Raw genomic sequence first — 26,064 nt, 5'->3', positions numbered from 1 at the left:
GAGGAGATCGTCCAGGTACCCCAGTACCGCAATCCCTCATTGTCGCAGTAATGCCAATACTGGAGCCAACACTTTGCTGAAGACCCTTGGGGCGGAGGCGAGACCAAAGAGTAACGCCACAAATTGATAATGCTCCTCTCCTACAGCGAAGCAAAGAAAATGCTGGTATCCAGCTTAAATAGGGATGTGTAGATATGCGTCCTTGATATCGATGGAGGCCAAAAAGTCTCCTTGGTGTAGAGACACCACTACCGGGCGAATTAACTCCATTAGAAACTTCTGTACCTGCACAAAGCAGTTTAGAGCCTTGAGGTCCAGGATTGGATGTGCTTTGCCTTCTTTCCTGGGCACAGTGAACAGGTTTGAATAGAACCCCTGAAAGCGTCCCTGAGAAGGAACCAACACAATCACCCCTTGCAACAGTAGATCTTGTATGGCCTCTCGTAGATCCCTTAACCAGTCTGGCGATAGGCATAGATTGGACAGGAAGAACCTGTGACAATCGAGACCGGAATTCTATCTTGTAACCCGATTGGATCAGTTCGTGGACACATTTGTCCTGAATCAAGGAAGTCCATAGTTCCAGAAAGCAGCAAAGACGTCCCCCCACCCCATATATTGGTGAAGGTATCCCTTCATGCAGATGGGGATTTGTCTGCAGGTCTGGATTGGCCTGTTCTCGGCTTAGATCCTTTCTCCTGCATGCTGGAGGCACAAAAGGGCCGCCTGTGGGATGTGAAATAAGGCCCCTGTCCATTATGCGGTGGCTTGCCCTTGGCGGATTTAGGAAGAAGAGTACTCTTCCCGCCTTTGAGTACTTTGTTTGGTTCCTCATTGATTGAGTTAATCAAAGGTCTACCGAAAAGGGGAGATCTGATAGAGCCTTTTTTGAGGCCTGATCTGCAGACCAGCGTTTTAGCCACACCATGCGTCTGTTTCATTTCTAAGTAAATTTTTAGTAACTTTGCCCATTCCGTTTTGGTCTGGGACACCAGAGTGATCGCGAAGATCAGTTTAAGTATTGAGCCCACTATCACGTGTAAATGGCGGGACAGAGACTCAATCTGTCTTTCCACAGGGTCTGTAAAGACTGGGGACTCCTCAACCGGGACCACAGTAGATTTGTTCAGACTGGAAACCGGATGGTCCTCCTTCATTGGTATGGTCCATCTTGCGGTCATCGCTTTCGCAAATGGGTAGCGACTTTTAAAACGCTTTGGCACCACTAACATCTGTTTGATGAGCCCCCACTGTTCGTTGATAATTTTGTCAAAAAGTTCCGGACAAGGGAAAACCTTGGCAGACTTCTGGGATTTGCAGGTGCCAAAAGACACCTGCGTTCCTGACGCTGCAGAATCATCCGCCATTTTTAGATTTTACCGCTCTGACACTATAAGTGCATCCACCAGTGCGTTTTCCCGTGCGGCTGCAAATGAGGATATGTTGTCCTCGCCATCCAAGTGCGATGACACAAAACTCACAGGGTAACCTGCGTCCGCGGTGGCCATATCTACCTCAGAATGTGAGGATACAGGAGAGGCAGGGGAGGGCACAGGGCGCTTTTTATTAGTGGTATTTTTGATAACCATATCCACTTCGGACACCAGGTTTTTCAAAACTGCCGTTAAGGCAGGCAGGGGTTGCCACCCGGAGGTCCCACCAAACCGCAAGGAGGGGATCGGTAGGTCAAATTTGTTCCTGGGACTCCATTATGAACCCTGGAAAAACGTATTGTTGCGTTACGTAAACTGCTAAAAAAACGTACCGCATCGCTGCACCAGCAGTACTACAAGTCCAAGCTACTAGCACTGCCGGTAGCAGGGTGAGCGAGGAAGACCTACAGTGACCCCAATATACATACCACTAATCGATATGGAGAACAGGATCGTTCTGTTATGTAGAAAAAATGATCTTCACAGGAAGGGGAAATACCTGGGTCATTTACCAGTAAAGGCCTAGCTGCTCCTTGCTGTCCAGCAATCCCGGACTCCAAGAAAATGTCAGCCCAATGCGTTCCTATGGGGAACAACAAAAACATGGCCGCCCATGCATTTCAATGGGGAAGTCTGCAAAATGAGGCTGAACGATTCTACAGCAAAATGGGGGCCCCCATGGGTAGGGAGGGTAGGGACCTCCATGACTGGTGGGGAGGGAGGCCTTGGGGGAGCCTGGTACCTACCGAGAGGCCAGGGGAAATAAGGGGTACCCGAGGGTCTGACTTTACCAGGGAGGGGTCCATGTCCACCCCAAGACCACCAGAATTAAGGGGGGAGGGGGGACACCTACTCACCATACCAACGATATCAGGTCGGCACAACTCTGGACAGACTGCCTCTCCACTCGGAGGGGGGGGGGGGGTGCTGACGGCCAAGGGGTACGCTGCAATTCAGACCGAACCAGGTTGTGTGCGTCCCGGCGAGGTGTATCACTTGCAGGCCAGCCCCCCTCCACTGGGGCTCTGTCATGGTGAGGCCTAGCGATGGGCTATAAACCTGCACACGCTCGCTGGCCGGGCTGGGAGACCTTAAGGATCTAGAATATCCAGTCCGAAACCCAGTCCGGCTGTTGATTGCAGTTCTCTCAGGAAAATAACTAGCTAAAAAATGAAATTTTTAACAAAGGTTCCTTTTAAAATAAAAAAGCAAGCTAAGACCGAAGTCCCAGCCAGGAACTAGGTCCTACTCCTAAACTAGGCAGAAACAAACTGAAGCCTATAACAGAGTGTGTGGGTGTATGTCTGCAGGGACTGTCCCATAGGCGTGGTAAAGATTTTTCCTGCCTAGTGTCCTACTCCCGTAGGGGGCAGCATAACCCAATGGTCAAGAAGAATATGGAGCTGGGTCTGTCAATGTATGATAGAGAAAATGCTGTTAATTAAGAATGCTTTCAGAAATAAAAGTTAACAGTTTATTATTAACAAAAAAAGATAGTAAATGAACAGAAGAGAAATCCAAATCAAATCAATATTTGGTATGTCCACCCTTTGCTTTAAAAACAGCTTCAATTCTTCTAGGTACTCTTGTACACGGTTTATGAAGGAACTTAGCAGGTAGGTTGTTCCAAACATCTTGGCGAACTAACCACAGATCTCCCATGGATGTAGACGGCATCAAATCATTTGGTCTCCATGTTATCCTAGACAGGCTCAATGATGTTGAGATCAGGATTCTGTGGGGGCCAAACCATCAGTTCCAGGACTCCTTTATACTGAAGCAAATGGGAGAGAATGCAGATAAGGGAAACAAAATAAAAAGGGGATTGGAGGACCTCAATTACGAGGGATGGCTACAAGCACTAAACGTATTCTCCATGGAGAAGAAACACCTGATGGAAGATATGGTATTGATAAACAATTCTCAGTGGTGATTCCGGCATTGGTAGGAAGTCAGTCTCAGGTAGGGTAAGAAGACACAGGGCCACACAATGAGATTGGAGGAGAAGCGGTTTAACCTTAATCTTTGTAGGGGGGGTTTTCACTGAAATAAGGATGTGGAACTCTCTTCCATAATCGGTGTCAGCAGGAAGTATTGATAATTTTAAAAACGAAAAGACTCTTGGATGTGCATCTTACCAAACACAATAAACAGGCATGTGGGAAATGATTATTGACATGAACATGCACACACACCCACACAGGTTGAACTGGATGAACTAGTGTCTTTATTCAACCCTACCGACTATGAAACTATGATAGTTCTTAATGACATTGGCCGTATGTTTGGGGTCATTGTCCTGTTGCAGAATAAACTTGGCGCCAATCACATGCCTCCCTGATGGTACGGCATGATGGAGCTATTGCCTATAAAAAAATGTAAATGCCTATTTTTCTCAGCATTGAGACCATTGATCCTGACTAAACCCCCATTTGGAGAAATGCAGCTCCAAATATGCAAGGATCCTCCACCATGCTTCACTGTTGCCTGCAGGCACTTCGTATTTCCAGCGCTTCGGCAAAGAAACTGCCTCTTGCTATAGTCAAATATTTCAAATTTTGACTCATCAGTCCAGAGCCCCTGCTGCCATTTTTTGGTTCCCCAGATTCCTTTGTTTTTTTTGTGCACAGTTGAGCCAATTAGCATGGTTTCCATGTCAGAGGCATGACTTTTTGGCTGCAATTCTTCCATGAAGACCACTTCTGGCCAGACTTCTCCAGTTCTGTCTTAATGGGATTTCTGGACATCTTCTGATGTTGAAGGGAAGCAAGCATGATGTGTCTTTCATCTGCTGTATTAAGTTTCCTTGGTCAACCAATGCTTCTAAGGTCCTCAATGTTACCCATTTCTTCATGCTTCTTCAAGGAAGCTTAAACAGTACCATCTTGGAACCCCAGTCTGCTTTAAAAACCTTTGCCTGTGAGAGACTATGCTGATGCAGTATAACTACCTTGCGTCTTGTTGCTGTGATCAGTCTAGCAATGGTGTATGACCTGTGACATGAAATTGTCTTCCAGAAACTCACATTAGTAGTAGAGTTTGGCTGTTCCTCACCCAGTTTTAAGCTTCCTACACAGCTGTTTCTTTTTCAGTTATTGACTGTGTTTCAGCCTACATACTTTATGAAATTGATGATCATTGGCACCTGCTTGGTATAATTGAATAATCCGACACCTTATTCTAATCCTACAAAATCCCTTTGTGCAAGTGTACAACGTGTGGAAGTGTAAGAATTGATGCTGGTTTGAAGCCAAAGGGTAGTCACACCAAATATTGATTTGATTTAGATTTTTCTTCAGCTTGTTCACATTGCAGTTTGTAAATTGATAAAAATAAACCTTTATAATATGTTTTTGAAAGCATTCATACCTTACAGCATTTCTTCTCACCTGCCTTCAATTTTTGCACAGTACTGTGGATTTTTTGTAAGGGAAAACTGTTACAAGAGACAAATTCTCTACAATAAAGAAACATGTTCATCTAGTGGGTAAAACACGTTGCGAAGGAAAAAAATGCTCTGGAAGCTCTGCGGTGTCTTCTTTAAAAATCACTAGATGGTGCCATTCCTCTTTCTGAGTTTTTGTAAAGCACTACTTCTGGTCTTTGGAAACAAGGCAACAGTCTGTTTGTACTAATTAGACAAAAAGAGCATTATTATATGATAACGTTTTGTTAGTTTTTCCATGTTTGTAGACATAAACACAGTTGGAGAAAGTGTTCCTCTCAAAAATATTAAAAATAAAATCAGTTCAGCTGACTTTAGAAACATTTCATGAGAGTAACATGGAGTCCTGTGGCTTCAATACTTTGAGGCAGTGGCCTGGAGCAGTTATGCAGTTGGCATACCTCCTCTGAGATGGGAAAGTGGAACAAATTATAGCACAAAATACTGGAGGTAGGCAAAAGGACACAACCATGCCTTGTCCCCAGTTATGAGGACCGTAAATAAATAATATGCAAAAACTGTTTGGTTAAATCTGCAAGTGCTTTTCAAAATAAAATATGCAGTCATTTAGAGGTGGGAGGAACGTTTAAGGGCAGAATTACACTTCTGGTAGTTAAACAGTACATTTTTTTATACAGGTCTATACATCAAACAAAAACAAGAGACAACGAACGAGAAAAGAAGGACAGAGGGATCTGGTTCTAAATGAGGGACAATCCCTCGAAATGAGGGACAGTTGAGAATTATTTTCATTGACTTTTGAGATTTGCATGTTGTTTATCAGTGACTCAAAGAATCAAAGCCAGAGTTTCAGAAAAGACATTCCTGCAGACAGGATGGCTGTTCTGGACAGCGTCCTGTGTATAGGCACAGGCTAATACATGTTCCTGTTATTAAAATTTGTGCACATGCTTGTGCACACACACACACACACACACGTGCGCACATCTGTTTCTTGTATTGGCACCAATCAGGCTATTTACACTCAGTCTGTGCTATGCTTCAGTGCTGTCTTGTCTACAGCGTTCCAGTGCATAACTACAACCTGTAACTATGCATCTGACTATGGTTACCGACCCCGCCTGTCTTGACTACTCCTGAATTCTCGCATTGATCCCGGCTTGCCTCTGACCACGCTTCTGCCTGTTCCTCTTGCTGCTTCTCCACTGATCTGTTACCAACTTGGCCTGGATCCTGACATTACTCTTGTCGACGCATCTGCACCTGACTTGTCTGCCTGTGTATGACGTGGTTCATTTGACTCTGCTTCTGTCCCCATCACTATTGGACTGCCTGCTGTAAGCCTCTTCTGATAATCCACTGGTGTCAATCTGGCACTCCTGCTTTGCTGCAGACTACTGACGGTCTTCCCCTGATTGTTCCTGAGAGTCCGTCCAGCCCTGCTGCTAGCAAGACCAATAGGCATTAGTGCCACTCTGCACTCTTGGTTCTACTTGTCTGCTCTATCAGGGCCCCAGAGTCAGAGGTCTAAGAGAGCCCTTCCTCACCGTGTCAGACTCTTCCACCAGGTACGTGACACAGAGGGTCAACAAAACAGCTAGGGAACTAGCATTTTTACAAGATCATGTCGGGATTATTGGGGGTAATTAACTAATAGGTAAAAAAAAAAAAATGATTTTAAAAGTCATGTATATTCATATCTTATGATGCTGAACAGTACAGCATGGCTTCCATTTTGTTTTGAAGGTGAAAGAGAGTTCATATGTACTTGTTAAACAAAATGTCTCTTACAATAGGGTCTTATAATTTCAGCAGACGTCTCTGTTTTCTTTGGGCATAAATAAGTGGAAAACTGACATTCTTTTAGATAAGACTCAGTCAAGCTGACGCTATGTTAAGGGGGTGATATCTCCTTAATTGTCTGTATTCTAAAGATGAACAATAGGTGCATTTAATATATATAAGTTTTTAAAGATACATCATTATGTGTGTGAAGATATTAGCCATAATTATGTCATTATATTATGTAAGGCATATACATATATATTTAGGAATGTTATATCACATTTTGGGTTTATATTCTTACAGTAGTAATCTTACATAGAATACATTATTATTAAGTGTAAGAACATATGTATCTCGTCACTAATTACCTCATTTCAGAGAAGTTTGTGTCTAAGTGTTCAAGGTGTCGTAAATATTACAAACCTAGACTAAATGTCTGACAGTTATGTCAGAATCCAAATAATGAATGGATATTCACTAGCCAGAGGTCAAAGAGGTCATCAGATAAGGATATAGTGGTAATTATGTTAAATACAAACTTTAATGAACGGTACGACACTGCCCTCTATAGACGAAATACCAAATGCAGTCTTGGGATTATTCAGATATTCCCATATAGAAATATTATATTGTATTAAAAATAATTATTATTGAAATGGTTTAGCAGATCCAATAATTGCCAGAGAATGATGGAGAATAGATGGACATTTATGTATGTACTGTGAGTATGGACAAAGTTTTATGTTGTGTTTTGTGATTACTCTTACATATAGAGAAATCATCCTTTAATTTTATTATACCAAGTATTGGGTTAATTATCAAAAGAGGTGTGTCTATGACCTCACCAGTTTAGGTATAGAATATCCCAACCAATGGAGATAATGTTTCATCCCTCTGGGTTTAACTTATGGTAATTTTTATAGCCCTTTGTTCATACCATATAAAAGAACAGCCCAGATATGAGAGAGGACACAACACTACTGACAACACACCTTACACTTACATCACACACGCTACTACGTCCATCTATAGACTCATCCAGACATACTCCATCTTGCATCATTCATCTGAAACTTTGAGGGACGCCAAACGAAACTCCTCCCTCACTGGCATCCATCTTAGGACTCTGGTAACGACCATTTGAAGCTAGCCGCCATCAGAAGTGTGGTAAATATGCCTTGCTGTGTTATTTGATTTTATTCAATATTGTTTATTTCCTTCCTTATATGTTTTATATTGCATATTCAAGGGTAATAAGATTACAATCCTAGCCGTATAAACCATGGTAGATTTTTCTCTAAATAGCTGATTTTTGTTTTTATACATTTTTATTAATATCAGATTTAGCGCACTATTGCGAATTTAGTCTTCCGTTTTGCATGGCTTATTCTCACTCCATCTGCAGTGGAATGACTTTCGGCCGTGTGATTCGCAGACAATTATGGTCTGTTTATATAGAACACCTATGGTTTGTGCTTTACCTGGAGAAATGGTAATCTTGTTTTCGTTGTGCTTTCACTTTCATTTTGTTTTACTTTCACTTTGTATCAGTTTCACTTTCATTATTGAGCTTAACATCACATTGCATTGATTGTTTGAAGTTAGTATTTTTCTGTAGAGTTATCTTTTTGTGTCACTTCCTGTTTGATCATATATTGTGTTTACATGTCTTGAGAATAAATATTTTATATATATTCCATACTGTAGACTGTACTCACTAAGATTGGTATATGCTTTTAAAAAGAAATTAATCAATTAAAAAGAATTCACACATATTGATTTATGGCAATAGGTGAAGATTCTCCTTTCTCATAGATCTTTGCTTATTACCATAAATAGACACTGTTATATTCAGAGCAGTATAAATTTCTGACATAATGAAGTAGAAGCGCGAGATATTATTATTAAATATTCTTACAATCACTTTGACATAGTTGTTATTTTATTATATTGTCACTATGAGATCTTGGCAGAGAAGAAAGTTTTGTTACCTAACAAGGTAACTTTGGATTGGAAGTTATTTGTTCAACCAGTTTCCGCCCGGGCGATGATTGATTAGTGTACTGGCCCGCTGCTGGTGCCATGTCACTGCTGTGACCAATCACAGCAAATCACATGACATTTGTAAACAATGGAAGGCCCCTTTCATGCCATCCATTGTGTACAATTGTGTTGCTAGCTGTGATTGGTGACAGTGATCGCATGGTACAGGTAGGGCCAATCACAGCCCATCTGTACCATGTGATTACCTGTGGCCAATCACAGCTAATCACAACAAAACACACTAAATTAATTTGTTTCATTCAGTAAAAATGGTTGCTTATGGTTACTTATCCTCCAGAGTAGTATGGTGTTATTATGTTAACACTGTATTGATCTGGCCACAGTGTAAAAAAAAAAAATTTAAAAAATCGTTAAAAAAAGTAACAAAAGAAAAAAAAAGTTTTTTTTACCTACTGTCAACAGCCAGTGTCCCTTATCACTACCACATCCTTTATATGACTACGCTGTACTGCACTGGTGGTATTTACTAAAATATTTGCATTTCAATGTTCAGTGTACTGTGGGAAAGCAGATATAGTGAATACAGTGTCCTGGGTTTAGTAAAACTTTAAGGCTTTACAACCACTTTAATGTTAAGGTTTAGGTTATCCTTTAGGTTAAGTATAATAGTTAGATTTAGAGCAGAACTAAAGTCCTCTTTACTCTCCTTCCCTTCAGCAATGCAAGGTCCATGGGCTCCTTTTCACTTCGCTTGGTCTTCTCTTGGGTTCATTGTCTTTGATTATCTTGATTGGCCTGTCCAGGATGAAATAATTCCTCCCCATGTGCATTGGAGTTAAACTATCTGGGCACCAAGGCATGCTGAGAAATCTCCATCTATTTAAATGTTTTTCCGTAAATTCTAACACTACAGACCCAGAAGACTGCAGATGAAACCACAGCTGCCAATCCATTCCTTATGTACTGGTAGGGGCTGAATGCTTGTGATTTAGTTTTAATTTGTCACTAATCTAATGCCATTCTGCTATTTGAACTATATTGTTATCTCTCATACGCCCAAAGCAGTAAAACTAGACAACTTATTTGTGACAATTACACAGGTCAATGGCATGTGTACTGCTGAGCTGTAAATGCAGCTTAGGGGAAACGCAGTCTAAGCACTAGCCTAGGCATGGTCTATACAAGTAACGCATGTTAAACGTTAAAAGTAAAATGTCTAATAAGGAATAGTAATTTTAGGTACTATGTGATATCAATCTGTGGTACTATGTGATATCAATGAATGAAAATGGATTCTGACATACGATCAGTGGCATGCCTGTGCTAAAAATCTACTTACCAACATATTCAAAGCTTTGTCCTGTATTATCTGATTGAACGTAGTTTATCTGATTATTCTTGGATTTTGCAGACTGATAGTGGCTGAGCAAAGCTTGCGCCTTTTCCCCAAAGACACCGCTTGGTCGGATGATGCAGGTAGTAAATTTATTGCCATTGCTCATCTGCAAAACAATAACATAAAGAGGAAATTTTGAAACAAATGTGATTTTCGAAGGGTATCATTAAAATTAGAAGGCGCATATATGGACTGGGAAGAATCAATGTAGCTATGCCAATTCCAATACTAGTCAAATATCTGCAACTGACTCGTGGAATCATGTTTGGCCATGAGGCCATTTGAACCAGCTTTTTGGTGGAAGTGTCCATAAACACTAGAAGCTGTACTCTACTCCCCAAAAATGTTTTTTCCTTTCATTGACCTGCAGTGTTACAGTGCTCTTCAAAGCACATACACGCCTGCAAAGCTAATCCAAATCTTTCCCTCTGTGATTCACTATTTAGGTCCCACACAGTAGGTCCCATGCTGCCACCTCAATCCTCTTCCAGGTGCAGGCAGCCAGCTCTGATGACATGCTGGGCCCCCACCCTGGACTGGCTCCAGGCCACGCTGTGTGCCAGTTGTTCAGCCTCCTGAGAGATGTGATGTAATTACCCAGAAGGCTGCAGGACAGGTACACGTCATTCTAGCCTAGGCCAGAATGACAGGCAGGGGTGGAGCTAAAAATTTAAAACAAATAGATAAGAAAAAAAATATTCATGCAAATCTGCTTGCACGGGAGGGTAGTGTTACAGCGGAACAAACTTCCTTTTGGGAATTTACTTCTGTAGGGGATCTGAAGTCAAAGAGTGAACATTTACCATATAAGGAAATCTAGGGAACATCAGGAAATGTTATTGTGCCTACACAGTATCCTGAATATTAACTCTTGGGTTCCTCTTAAAAAAATAGCAGTGAACTTCTTGCCGCAAATCCTGCGCAGTGGAATTTACACCAATCAGCAAGTCCTCCCTAGGGAATTTACACTGATCAGCCATAACAATATTATAACAACCCACCTAATATTGAGCAGGTCCCTCTTTTGTGACCAAAACAGCCCTGACTCTTCAAGGCACGGATTCCATTAAAAAAAGCATCACACTGCCTCCATCAGCTTGACTTCTTCCCATAGTGCACCCTGGTGCCATCTCTTCTCCAGGGAAGTAACACACATGCACCCAGTCATCCACATGATGTAAAAGAAAAAATGTGATTCATTAGGAGCAGGCCACCTTCTTCTATTGCTCCGTGGTCTAATTCTGAGTCTCACATGCCCACTGTAGGCACTTTGAATCAGCATTACCTTTTTAGCAATTTGAACTACAGTAGCTCTTCTATTGGATTGGACTACAAAAATCTGCCTTCACTCCCCACGTGCATCAATTAACCTTGGCCACCCATGACCCTGTCGCCAGTTTTCATTCCTTGGACCACTTTTGGTAGGTTCTGACCACTGCAGACCAGAAACATCTCAAAAGAGCTGCAGTTTTGGAGATGCTGTTACCCAGTCATCTAGCCAGTACAATTTGGCTCTTGTCAAAATCACACAAATCCTCAGGCTTGCCCATTTTTTTCTGCTTTTAACACATCAACTTCAAAGACGACATGTTTACTTGCTGCCTAATATATTCCACCTACTTTCAGGTGCCATTGGAATGAGATAATTAATCTTATTCACTCTACCTGTCAATGGCTGATTGGTGTATATGCAGATTTGCTGGGGAAATCTTTTAAGGCATAACACACTGCATCAGGTCTGTAAAACTAAGGCCAGCAGGCTTTGAAAGACCAATAATGGGCTTTTGGATAACCCAACCCCCTCACTATAAAGGAGGGGGGTAGTTAACCGTTCTTTAATTTTGATAGCTAGTTCTTTGAGCCCTATACTTCTTTATTATTATTATTATTATTTTTATTATTATTATTATTATTATTAATAAGGGTTTTTGTAATCCTAAGTGATATTTTGTGCTTGATTTGAGGTCAGCGTTTACCATTAGCTACTGTTCCATCCATAGAAATTAGTTTTTTGTTTATTTGCTGAAAGGCTTATCTTTAAAAAAAAAAAAAAAAATGTTCAGAGGGTGGTATTTTGGGGTATTCATTCATTCATTTGGGGAAATATTGTTTTATATTTTATGTTGATAGGACCTTTATTTTAGGGTAAAAACTGGATTTTCCTTTTCTCTTAAGTTCATTGACAGACGCAGTCCTCTGATCCATATCAGTAGGGTTATACTGCCCCCTACAGGATTAGGACACTAGGCAGAAGAAAGTTTTGGCTACGCCTATGGGCAGTCACGGAGGGTACACCCTCTCTCTTCCTGCATAGGATGTCAGTTTTGTATCAAAGCAGTGTCAGAAAAGAAACACCAACCCAACTCCAAATAGAAGGGCGGGTACTGCATTCGTCAATGAATTTAAGAGAAAAGGATTTTACAGCAAGTCAAAAATCCAGTTTCTCTATCTTTCATTGACGGACGCAGTCCTCTGATCCATATCAGTAAGGATGTCCCAAAGCAGTGCCATAAAATGAGGGGTGGAAACAGCAGAAAAGAACAAGTCCCCAAGGCTAAACACAGCCAACCAGGCAACATAGGACTCATCAGAACAAAAAGAAAAAGTAAGCACCGTCAAGGAAATCCAAAGGCCTTCCAGACATCTGCCAGCAAAACTTTGTGGCCAAAAAAGGCATCTGCAGATGCACATCCACCTTATAAAATTTGGTAAAGGTGTCAACAGACGACCAGGTAGCCGTCTTGCAACCTGAAGCACAGATGCCTTCATGGTGAAAAGCCCAGGAAGAACTAAGCGCCCGAGTAGAAGGCACCGAAACAGGGAAAGGTAGTACCTGACCCTTAATCAAATAAGCCTGCACCACCGTCTGTCTGATCCATCTGGAAACAGATGCAGCAGACGCAGGCAGCCCTGTCCTTGGGCCATCCGTGAGTACAGAGAGCGAACCCGACTCATGAAAAGACTCAGCAATCGCCAAGTACACCTTGAGTGCCCGAACTATATCCAGAGTATGCAATGCACATTCCTTAGGAAGGTTGGGCTTAGGACACAAAGAAGGTAATACAAAGTCCTGGTTCAGGTGAACACTAGAAACCACCTTCGGAGGGAAGGACGGATCCAAACAAAGTACCACTTGTCTCCATGAACCAACATATAGGGAGAACGACAGGACAATGTTGCCATTGCCGACACCCTGCATGCACAGTGACAGGAACCAAGAAAGGCCACCTTCAGTAATAAGGTAGGCAGGGGATACCCCCGAATACTTACAAAAGGAGGTTCTTGAAGAACTGACTGCACCAAAACAAGGTCCCCAGTTGGTGATGGAGGTCGCACCGGAAGTATCAAGTGTCGCACCCCCTGGAAGAAGTTATGCACCAGGGAACGGGTGGCCAACGGCCTTTGGAAGAAAATTGCCAAAGCCAAAACCTGACCCTTGATAGTACTCAAGGCCAACTTTTGAACAACTACCCGTTGAAGGAAAGCCAAGATCTGGGCCACCGAGTAAGAGCTAGGGGGAGCCCAAAAAGACTCACACCACGCAATATACGACTTTCCCGTACCATGAAAAATCATCCTAGAAGTCGCTTCCCACGCTTTAGGCAGGGTGGGAATCACTGAAGCAGACAATCCCCTGCCCTTTAGCACCTGGTTTTCAACAGCCAAGCCAACAAAGCCAGCGACCGCAAAGCAGGATGGAAGATTGGCCTTGGAGACAATAAATCCTCCCTGAGAGGAAGTCTCCAAGGAGCGCCTGCTTCTAGCCTGATCAGGTTGGCGTACCAAGCTCGGCGAGGCCAGTCCGGAGCCATGAGAATGACTCCCTTTCGCCTTGATCCTGCGAAGAAGTCTAGGCAGCAACTTGAGAGGAGGAAAGGCAGCAGATGATACTGGCCTTGGCCCATCCGTGATCACTCTCACACGACTGTCTGTGTCATCCTTGCGCAGGTGACCATGCTAAGCCTCTCAGCATCATTCATGTTGAACCTAGCATTGGTTCTTGCCTAGAACAGGACCCATGGTGCCACCAGTGCATCTGCCAGAGGGTCCCAGGAGCTGGCCACAAACCTCTGCACTATCCCGTAGATGCAACGCCAACAGATCCACGTCTGGAGTGCCCCAACGAAGACGCAACTGCTGGAACAGCTCTGGATAAAGGGACCATTCCCATGCATCCAAGGCCTGTCGACTGAGGCAATCCGCCTGCCAATTTCCCACACCTGGAAAGGGAACAGGGGAGAAAGCTGGAACAAGACGCTCTTCTCAACGAAGAATGCCTGTCACTTCCAAGACCACAAGGACCCCCTTGGTGCCCCCTAGGTGAATGACATAAGCCAGTGGCATAGTTAATTGAATGCGTACTGGACAGCTGCAGGTGACCGGTCCAGTGGACTAGGCATAGCTGGATTGCTCCCAGCTCCAGGACATTGACCGGTAACCTGGAACCTCCAGGGATCATACTCCCTAAGCAGAGAACCTGCCGAGGACTCCTCCCCACCCGGACAAGCTCGCATCCACAGTGACAATTGTCCAGTAAAAAGAAGAGGAAGGATTCCAGATCAAGACTCCCTGGACCCCTGGCTCAGCTGGATCCGAGTGTCCAGAGAGTTTGGATTATTTTCCCATTTGAGAAAGATTGCCTTTTGGGGGATCCTCAAGAGGGATTGAGCGAAAGGCAGAATCTGCGTGACAAGGGCAATCATAAACACTGTTCCCAGTGCATACCCCGCCAGGGAGTACAGATTGCGGGCCACCGCCCATGCCATCCTATCCCCCAGGTCTTTAAAGGACAAGGATATCTCCACCGGAACAAGGGTAGTCCTATTCAGCCTAGAGACCGGTAGGTCCACCTTAGGCCGAACAGTCCACTGTACCAGAGACTCCTCAAAAGGGTAACGTCTAGCAGCCGCTTAGACACCCAAAGGGAACATTGCAGACAGTCCTATTCTTCATTAACTTGCTAGCAAATTAAGCTGCTTTGGATGGCATGGGAGCGCCAGATGCAACCTGCGCCCCAGGCGCAGCCGCCGCTGCATCCAAATTGCAGGGTGTCACGCACTGAAACAACCAGTGCATCCACCAGCGCCTGTATCATGCGCCATAGGGAGGTAAAAATGTCGTCCTCATTATCTGAGAAGACGGGTCGCGAGGTAACAGATCTGGCAGGGAGGCCCCCGTCTGCGGCGGCTGAGTCAGACTCAGAATCCGAGACATCAGATGAGGCAGGGGTAGGTGGAGAAACATTTCAGCACACCTCTCTCAAGGCCACCTCCACCCGCGCCCAAATGCTTCCTGAACTGCCGAAAATGCATTGAAGGACAGTGGAGATCCGGAAGGCCTTGTGGCCTCCGTGAGGGGGTCAGGTGGGGACACATGGCCTGCAGGGTCCAAAATGAACCAGAAGAACCTGCCAGCAAAATTTGCAAATAAATGACAAGGTCAGGCACGCGCTAATGAACCCCCTCAGAGAAAGAGACTACCCTCAGTAACTCACTGTCCCCAGATAGCAATCGGATTAGGAAGGTCTCAGCGGTGGCTAAGTGAAAGGAAGTGAGCAAGGAAGCTGCCCGGGGTGAAGGGAGGGGCTCCTCCCACCAAAAAAACGCCTCCAGGAACACCTGCCGGCCTTCACAGCAAAAAATCCACTGCAAAATGGCAGAAAATGGGTGTACCAAGATGGCCGCGATCATAGAAGCAGACGAGGCTAGAGGAACATGATGGCCCCGCATGGGAAAGCGGTAAAGAGGACCCACAGGGGAACCCCCCGCACGAGCGATCAAGCACCGCAGACGGTGCACTCCCGACCCCCATGCGGCCTGCAAACAAGCTCCCAGCCCCAGGTAGGCCTAAACAGTCCCCCACATGGAGGGAGGGGGTCACAACAGGACAGAGGGAAACCCAGGAGTGTGAGGGTCCAACTATCCCAGGGAGGGGGCCCGCATCCACCCCAAAACCTGCCAGAGAAGAGGGGGGAACGTTTACTCATCGTACCGAGAACACAGGCGGGCGCCATCTCCTGACAGGACCCCTCTCCACGGAAGTGTGGGGGCTGTTAACCAAATAGGAACACTGTGCAATAGGCCTAGACCCTGTCGTGTGGTGCTTGCTGGCCAGACTGGGGTGACCACTGGATCTAGATATCCAGCCCGTCGCCCAGCCCGGCATAGTTGCTTGATGTTCTCACAGGAAAAAATTCCGGAGAAAAAGGCTAGCTAAAAAAAATCTACATAAAAAATTACTTTTATGCCAGGACCAAAGATCCCAGCAAGGAACTAGGTCCTTACTCCTGACTAGGCAGATTAAAACTGATAAAGGGACTAGAAGAAGGGATGGCGCACAGCGGTGTGTAAAACACTGATATTCCTTGATGAAGACAGGCAGTGAACAAAAATAACAAGGAAGTTTATTGAACAATTGTTAAAATGGTCACAAACCGGTCCTGAAGTCTTCGGTGTCACAGAGGACACTGTGGGGGTCCTGCTCCGGGTAGGGAGAAGCAATGTTCCTGACTCGGGGGAGAGATGGAGGGATGAAATGGATTCCGGAGAGTCCGGGAACACTGGAGGGAGTAATACGGTACGTGTGTCGGCCAAACACATAAACACGGCGGCGGAACTCACGCTTCCGGGATCCGCACAGCATCACACACAAGTCACACACGAACTGCCGAAGACAGGAAGGAGGACGAGCCGGCATTGACCTCAAACCTCGGGTTGCCGCGACGACATGTTCCGCACGCATGCCTTTTCTGCAGCACGGTTTCCCTCACGTTACTGATCATCTGTTCTTAGAGCTGCATTTTCACAGAATGCCACTACATAATTTTAAAGAATCAGTGTGCATCTAAACACATTACATCGCAGTATATCACTTACCTTCACTACAACCCCCTATTGTCATAGATAAAATAACAGTTAGGCATAAACCAGTTAGGCCTATTATCCCATTATGTTCATTCACTGGCTAATTTTACCTCACAATCTTCTTAACTAATGTAGTAATGCCCCAGCCTATCTTTTTATCTCTAGTAAATTTGGGTCCAGCCTTGCTATTTAAAATTTCCTGGTGCTGGCCCATTTTACACTGCTGGCCCGCTTCTATAAATCTGCCCAGGGAGGAGGAGGACAACAGCGAGAGTCGCTGCTCTCGTACACATTTCTGGATCAGATCCGGGTCAGGTAATTATAAGGAGGGGCTAGGGGGGATTTTGGAGCAGAGAAAGTTTTTTACCTTAACATATAGAATGGAAAACCTTAAGTAATTGTTACCTTAAAAAAAAAAAAAAATTATGCTCCTGTCCCTTTAAAGTACAAGTTGTAGCATAGTGCTTTTGCTTTGTCAATTACCCCTTTCTATCTCTTACAATACCTGGTTGATCCTGCCTGGTCCTGACCACAATTATCATGGCTGCTGAGCTATGAGTTCGTGGTCTGAATATGTGCCTCGGTCATTGCAGCTCTCCTCTGTGCATCTCTCCATCTCCCCCTCCCTCTCAGCTCCGTAGCTTTCTGTAGCTAGCTTTCAGAGCACAACCTCCTCCACTTCTGCCCCTCTCCACTTCACTCATCTCTTTATCGCCCCTCCTGTCTCCTCTGTTCTCCACCACTCTCTTCTCCTACAGCCTTCAATGACCATAATGTTTACCTGAAGCTGCTCCTCCCTCGCCTCATAGTAGAAGCAGCATTGTCTCAGTGTAAAATCAGGGAGAGAGCAGCTATCTGCTACCAATAGGTGCTGCACACGGACATAGGGTCAGAGAGCAGATTTCTCATCTGACGTAGTATCTTCAAAATGTCAGAGGGGATCTTTGACCCCTCCTACTTGGCTCTCTGCGCTCCTGAAAGCAGGAGGGACACGTGACAGCTACTAAAAAGCAAAAAAAAAAAGTATTTACAATTGCAAAAAAAAAACATACTGCACTGCGAATCACCTATAGACAAGGATGTTCAAACTATTGGGGACATTTGAGTTTACAACCACTTTAAGCAGGGCTGGCCCTACCATGGGTCCCGATGGGTCCATTAGATCCAGGCAGCACTTGGACAGGGGCAGCAAATTGACTCCCAAGATTTTTTTCCCACCAGTTTTGTTTGTCATCAGTTTGCGGCGTGTTACGGGCAGCATTTCCCCAGAAGCATCTCCTCTTCGGAACGTCCCTCACATGATTGTGGTGTGCACATTGATGTCAGACATCAGCACACTCCATCCCAGGCAGGGCAGGCTTTATCTTCTCAGGTGGTGGGCGTAGCAGACACAGGAGTGACAGGAGGACTGAGGACAGGCAGTGGGTGTTTGGTGGACCGCTCCGGTGGTGAGTTTTGGAAGATGATAACAGTATATATATAATATCTTCTAAATTTTATATTTTTAAAAATTAATGGATGTGGGGGCCTTTTGTTGGATGTGATTTTTTTTTTTTGGGGGGGGGGTCAGCATTTTATTCTTGGTCCCAGACAGCACAATATCTTGGACCAGCCCTGACTTTAAGACTTTAGGCCAAGCTAGTTGTAAGAATAAAAACTATTTCACAGTCAAATATTTGCTGTCAGTGTATGCTCTCACTAAAACAAATAGCCTAGGGATTAGTCAAACTTGCCTATGCTTTCGTCTGTGTGGTTAGGAGGTGGAATTTTTTTATGCTTTGTGGCTCTGCCCCAGAATCAGATACAAAGATTTTGATCACAAGTGTATGAATTTCTGGAGGTGGCCATGGGTCTTCCGAACATTGTTTGCCCCAGTTTTGTTTCAGCCCATTAGGGCTGGTGGATGACTTCCCGTTTAGTCTCCACACAAAAAAAACTGCTGCGTATACTATTTGTATGCCAAAAATATTGTTTTAATCACCTGGACGAGATCTCTTCCACCAAACCTTGCAGAGTGGAAACAATTGATTAATGAAGCCCTTCAGCTTAACCAGTTTACATATTCTACTAGGGCCACTCCGAAAAGTTTTGAAAAAAAAATAGGGTCCTTGGACCAACTCTCTCCTTACTGTTTAAACCTACTGGGTTCCAGATAGACCATGGTTTGTAATATGTTAACTTCCTAAAATACCTTTGACTCTGTCTTGTATTTGTGGGCTTCATTATGTAATGGTTGTGCAATATAAGCTACATAGGACACCGACTCTTTAAAAGGTTTTCAAAGAGTATTATTGTTACTGTATTTGTTTATTTTGCAAATGAACCATTTAAGAACCACCCAACCAAGATATACTGCGACAAGGTGGCCCTTCTGCTCAAACTGATGTATCTGTATGGCAGCTCATGCTCTGGGTCTGGGGCGCACGTGCCCCTTGCCGGCTACCCGCTCCCACTGTGATTGGACACAGCGGGAGCCAATCTGCGGGTCCAGCCGTGTGATGTCCGCCGAGACCCGCTGATCGTTAAGCGGAAAGGCAGAACGGCAGTCTGTCTATGTAAACAAGGAAGAGGAAGATGGACCCTCTGAAGTCATAAAAGGCCCTGGCTGGGTATAGAGCAACAAGCCATATTGACTTCTTGTAGTGAGCGGTCCACGTGAGCTGGTAAGTGAGTCTTTCAGCCTTTGGAGGTGGTGTTGATTCACGGATTCACATTTCAAGGTGATAGATGATGGTGATACTTACCAGGAATAAGTAATACATCACTTGTGGACATTTATTTTTCTGTAACTAGCGCAACTCTGAAAAGTTATATAGCACATGAAATATAACTGCTCTCTACTGAACTGTCTGATTATTACAGTACATACCTGCTGACCATTAGCCAAGAGGACTAACTTTTCAGCCCGAGCCTTTGTTTTACCATAAGACAGTAAGTGCTCACCATGATAGATTGTGTCTTCTGTGATTCTTAAAACAAAAGAAACAGGAGGTTTTTAATAAATATAGATGGCAAGATATATATTCTTATTTCTATAGCCTTAAGGAGTCAAAGCTAGTAAACTTAAATAAACGAGAACAATGTAAATGAACAGGTAAACTATAAAGAACATTCATTTAATTAGGAAGAGGTGTTAAAAAAAAAAAAATGATGTTGATAAATTTTGTTATGAAACGACAGATTTCAGGGTAATTTATTCCATTTAATGTGTTTTGTTTTTTTTTTTTAAACATTACTGTTGTAAATAAGCAATTTTGACTACAGTGCCCTGCTCATACTTTTCCTACATATTTCCTACATGTTTCTGATGCATGCAGGCCAGCACCTGTTTTATGTGCAGACACAGCTGAGCAATAGGGGAGTAGTCTTTCTTGAGCTGGGTACACCGTTTATTAGTGCCCTGCTCATACTTTAGAAAATGTTCCCCGAGCCAGGGTTTAGGTGCCTGCACACTTGTTTGGAGTAGTGCGGTGTGTTAATGTACACATGTTAACGTGTGGCATTTTGTACATTAACATGTTAACATATGTGACAGAGCAATTATGTTTAAATGGGGTGCAAACAAACCAATTAATGAACATGAACTTTTTAAAATGCACCTTACTAAAGATGTCTCTAGGGTGTTGCTAGGACTGTAGAAGACCAGGGGGCACTCTGAGGAAGTAAATCGAGTGTGCTACACAGCAAAAAGTGGGCTTGGCCAGATTACACATGCCAATAGTAGTGACTTAAGGAATAATCAATAAAGCCTGAGCCTTCTCTCTGTGTACACTGCACAAACATTCCAAAGTCCTTGTAGCCAAAATAATATGCCTCATTACTGTGCCACAAGTGAAAGTCAACAGGCAGACATAAACCTCAGCACAAAGTATCAAAAAGTTTCGAGACTAGCTCTGTTTACAAGAAAGTACTTTAATTTATCTACGCTTATACACTATCATCTTCAGATTGTCTCCTTGCACAGCAATACAGCGCTCCCAGCATTCCCACCACCTCTGGAATATGTCCTGAAAGTCTTCCCTTTGAAAGCGTGTCAAGTACCTTCTGCTATTTGTGCTGCATCTCCACAGTGGTGTACAAACGGTGACCCTTAAGCTGGATCTTCAACTCATTGAAGCATCACCAAAAACTTGCAGAATTATGTAAAACATCTCTGTAGCAGATTTTCCCAGTTTCATGCAAAATTTCACATTTTCTTTTTATTCTAACTTGCTGTCCATGATGAAATAGCAGAAGTGGTAAATCATGTTGTCAGAATAGCACCAGTTGCACAGCTCCAGAGGTACACAGGAGGATGTCTTTTGGTACATCGACTTATGAAGGTTAGTACTTCCTGTGACTGTGCGTGCAGACTTGTGCTGCCATCTGTTGGCGTGTTACAAATTTCAAAACTTTTTGATACCACCTCATTCATAATGCACAACATAGTGTATACAGTGCAGCATACAGGACAATATGATACACATTATAGTGTATAGAGTGTAGCTGGTAGGACAGTGTCATGTCCACCATACCATAACCGTGTGTCCTCTCACATTGGCGGTCAATGTGTCCCCTTCTCCTTGCCCCTAGAAGCCCTAGCATGGTACATTGTGGTCCCATTCAAAACAAATAGCACTGCAACATACCAAATCAGGATTGTGCATCACCTTGTGTTTCGATAAAATTTATTTAATTGTGCATTGCTGCAACATAGGTGTTAAGTCAGCCTGACATTTATACATCGTGCCTACTTTTTGTAAATCAGAATAAAGTATCCCCATAGCATTAATAAAGATGAACAGTCTGGTAAGCAAGAATACTCACTTAGTAAATCAAGTACTGGGACCAAATGTATTTTGCACATCATCATTGCTCTTTGCACTGCCTCAATTATTAAAGAGCACATACAACACAAAAATGTATGGTCATTACCTGCTTTTGATCTTCCTTATACTTTTAGTACATCAGACCTCACACTCACAGTACCTATATTTATATGAACAGAAAAGATAAGAGCAATACATGTATTACCCAGACTGATAACACTTTTCCTTTAAAATGACACCGAGTTCAGTAACCTTGGCCATGAGAATGGCTGAGCACCTAATCCAGAGATATTTACTAATGAATGTATGCTATCAGCTTTTCAGAGTCTTTGAACTCTTGAAGCAAGGATGATGTCAGCATAGCATCTGTTTAAAGTGGATGAGACTTACAAATCATGGCATTAGGTGTTGTCATTTTGATGTGTTTTAATGTTTGTAACCATTCTTGTTCTTAGATTTAGGCAGCAACCGCAGGCAACACAAAGTAATTAATGAACTAGTAATAATGTACCAGCCTGAAAACATTAAATAGTGCCAGAAGTATACAAAAATGCTCCAGATTTTTATTTTGAAGTAGATTTTGAGGATCTGGAATGGCAACTAAAAAGGAGGTAAGGGGCAAATATGAAGACTGATTTACAAAACTGAATTCGTTTACACAGAGGGGATTAACCAAAATTTACTCTATACAGTATGTAATCTCAGACAGACTTGATGATGTTGAGATCAGGGCTCTGTGGGGTCCAAACCATCCCTTCCAGAACTCCTTTATGCTGACGATAGTTTGCAGTGACATTGACTGTATGTTTGGGGGTCGTTATCTTGCTGCAGGATAAATTTGGGCACAATGACACGACTCCCTAATGGTACGGCATAATGGATAATTATCTGCCTGTATTTCTCAGCATTGAGAACACCATTGATCCGACCAAATCTCCAACTCCATTTGCAGAAAGGCAGCTCCAAACTTCCAAGGAACCTCCACCATGCTTCACTCATTGTACCGCTCTCCAGCCCTTCGCAAACAAATTACCTCCTGCTGCAGCCAAATAATTAAAATTTTGACTCATCAGTCCAGAGCACCCACTGCCATTTTTCTGAACCCCAGTTCCTATGTTTTTGTGCATATTTAAGTTGCTTAGCCTTGTGTCCACATGGCTTTTTGGCGGTCATTCTTCCATTAAAACCACTTCTGGCCAGATTTCTCCAGACAGTAGTTGGGTGTACCATCTGCTGCATTAAAGTTTCCTAGACCAACAACTGGGTCTACAGTCCTCAACACTGCCTGTTTCTTTGTGCTTCTTTAAAAGAACTTGCACATCTTGAAACCCCAGTCTGCTTTCAATCTTTGCCTGGGAGAGACCTTGCTGATGCAGTATAACTATCTTGTGTCTTGTTGCTGTGCTCAGTCTTGCCATGGTGTATGACCTGTGACATGAAACTGTCTTCCACAACCTCAACTTAGTAGCAGAGTTTGGCTGTTCCTCACCCAGTTTTAAAGCCTCCTACACAGCTGTTTCTGTTTTAGTTTCACTGTGTTTCAACCTATATATGAATTGATTAATCATTGGCACCTTCTTGGTATAACTGGTTAATCATACACCTGACTCCAATCCTACAAAATCCCTAAATTTGTGCAAGTGTACAAAGTGTGCAAGTGTAAAAATTGATGCTGGTTGAAAGCCAAAGGGTAGTCACACCAAATATTGACGAGATTCAGGTTTTTCTTCAGTTCACTCATTTTGCATTTTGTAAATTGATAAAAATAAACAATTACAATATATGTTTGTAATTTCTTCACACCCGCCTCAAACTTTTGCATAGTGCTGTATTATATACATGAGGACATTCCTATGAAAGGACATTCCTTACAGCTAAAAAAGCATTTATTTTCTACATAGAGAGAGGATTCTTTGCTGTAAGGGCAGTAAACATTTGAAATTGTCTAAGATGGGAATTGATTCTAGCAGATTTAAGAAATAAGGGTTTGGATGTCATCCTAAAATTACATTAAGAATATTACATTTGAATGTATTTTTACACATTTTTACATTTCTAAGTACATTACATTTTTATATAAAAAACAAAAACCAGAAAAAAAAAAGTGCGATTTATTGATCCAGGGAGAAAACACCACATTAAAATTAAACCACACACTTTAAGGGTTCTTTGCTTGCTTCTGGCTCAACCAGATGTCCGATACTCTTTTAGTAGAAGTGGTTGAATTTGATGGTCATGTGTCTTTTTCAACCTATGTAGCTAGGTAACACATTATGTTACACGGGGAAATGTTAGCTAGAAGAATCCCTTTAACATAATGATTACATTCTTTCTGAAGGGTCAGTGACCGGCAATACAGACATAGTTCAATGAACAACTAGTTTCATTAGCTTTAGCAAAATAGTTATTGGAGCCAGATGGTAATACAACTTCATGGGACAATATAGTGTGGGAGGAAATATAGAGCACCTGTTACAAAAGAAGTATATGGACAGCAATCGGTGTACTCCTTTTGAAAATCACCTATCTGTGTGGGGGCTTAAAAAAAGCATGCGTGAGTGCCAGAAATCAAAATGTACTAAATTTTATACTTGTCCTGGGTCAGTGGAATACAGTAGGCCAGGGGTGTCAAACTCAATTAAAATTGTGGGCCGCATCAGCATTATGGTTGACCTCAAAGTGCCGGTTGTACCTGTAAGACTATATACATTTATGCAGGGCTTTTTTCCTCAAAGAATAGGTGCAGGAATTCAACCATGCCCCCCGATGCACCGCATCGAATGGTCAGTATGGCCAAATTGCACCTACAGTGGGAGGATCCTAAAGGGGCAATAAATACCAGGAGTGCATTATGTGTAGAGTTCAGGGGTGCTCTATGTACAGGGGACAGTGTTGTGGAGTGCGTTACAAACAGCGTGTAGGGTTTAGGGGTTTACTATGCACAGTGTGCAGTGTTCAGCTCTCTTTTACATCTCACTCACACCTCTCCCCCTGGGTGCGAGGGCCACATGATATAGTTTAGAGGGCCGGATTCGGCCCGCGGGCCTTGTGTTTGACACATGTGCAGTAGGCATTGTAGCCAAACATCAGTAATGGGGGATCAAAATAGAAATGGTAGCCTATATCCTCTTTTCATGATCGGTGTACATAAAAAGCACCCATTTCTTTGCAAAAATTTATGTAGCAAGGTTTCCAGGCCTGTGGCCTGATGTGGGTCTGCCATTAGAACCGGTACTCCCTCCAGCCCATGGGAGCTGTGGCCCTGGGTGTGATAACTGAAGCAGCGACAACTCTGGCATCTTTGTTTGTGGTTTTTATTTAATTTAAAGGGGATAGGAGAAGGGAATGAGTGGGATACTCCTTGAGGCTTGAACTAATTACATGTGGGACTTTATTACTGAAAAATGCCCATTGGTGCTTCCATGACGCCAGCCAATGATCACTGACTCTGAGAACACTCTGTATAACTGAAGAAGTGTTGAATCCCCGACTTATAGTCCTGTAGATCCAAGACTGAGAGCTGTAGACACTGCTGTGCTGTGAAAGTCACTAAATACTGTCCCCTGCTTGGTACAGCTTGAGGTAGCATATTGCAGAACTCTGTGTAACTGTCGCTTTACTTACACTCTCTGTACAATTCAGGGCCCAGACTGCCGGTACCCACTTTACAACTTCAGGGTCCTCAACATAGGTACCCTCTTTACAGCTAGCTGACATTGGATCCCAGAACTTCTTCCGGAGTGGTCCCCTCTAACTTCAGGCAAACCCCCAGGGGCAATCCGCAGTACTCACGACTAGTGTTAAGCGAACACGGACTGTATTATTTGTGTTCGTACCGAATAATTGGATTTTTGTTACCCGAACACGGACACGGACCCTTTACTGTATATTCGGGTAAAAATCCGTGTTCGGTCGTTTTATTTCTGGGTTTTGCATGCTTTGGCGCGCTTTTCATGGCGGGCTTTCAACAGCCAATCAACAAGCGTTTAACTGGTGTGCCTAAGCCATCCCAGCCATGCCTGCAAATGTATCAGTAGCTGTGATTGGCCGTCTGAAGCATGTGACCAAGTCTTTATAAGTTCGAGGCAGCGCCGCAGCGGCGTCATTCTGCTGCTTAGATCAGGGAGAGAGCACACATCAACGTGCTGGCTGCTGATTAGGGACAGACAGGCAGGAAAAAACCATTTGTGTCCGGATAGAATTGAGGGACAGGTCGGAGTGTTTTAGGCAGGGCGAGTTGTAGGCATTTTAGGGAGAGGCTGCTGCTGATTTTTAGGGAAATTGTGTTCTACAAACTACAATCGATATTGCTGTGTGGGGTGGGGTCTGCACTTAGTCCTGATCTACGATCTCTTATCAATCCTGTTAG

At 43.4% G+C, this 26,064-nt stretch overlaps 1 protein-coding gene across 1 annotated transcript in view; it reads right to left on the bottom strand.

Moving 5' to 3' along the window:
* Positions 1-26,064, bottom strand: part of HSD3B7 (hydroxy-delta-5-steroid dehydrogenase, 3 beta- and steroid delta-isomerase 7) — a 67,680-nt gene that overhangs the window by 21,645 nt on the left and 19,971 nt on the right. Inside the window, exons 4-5 of the mRNA XM_082244346.1 lie at positions 19,757-19,856; positions 9,968-10,130 (exon numbers count right to left, since the gene is read on the bottom strand). Of these exons, the coding sequence (XP_082100472.1) occupies positions 9,968-10,130; positions 19,757-19,856 (263 nt within the window). The remainder of the gene's footprint in view (positions 1-9,967; positions 10,131-19,756; positions 19,857-26,064) is intronic.

This window comes from Pelophylax lessonae (genome assembly GCF_965119305.1).
Source record: "Pelophylax lessonae genome assembly, chromosome: 2".
NCBI classification, from domain to species: domain Eukaryota; kingdom Metazoa; phylum Chordata; class Amphibia; order Anura; family Ranidae; genus Pelophylax; species Pelophylax lessonae.
The sequence above is the reverse complement of the archived record's forward strand: the minus strand, read 5'-3'. Positions and strand labels throughout refer to the sequence as shown.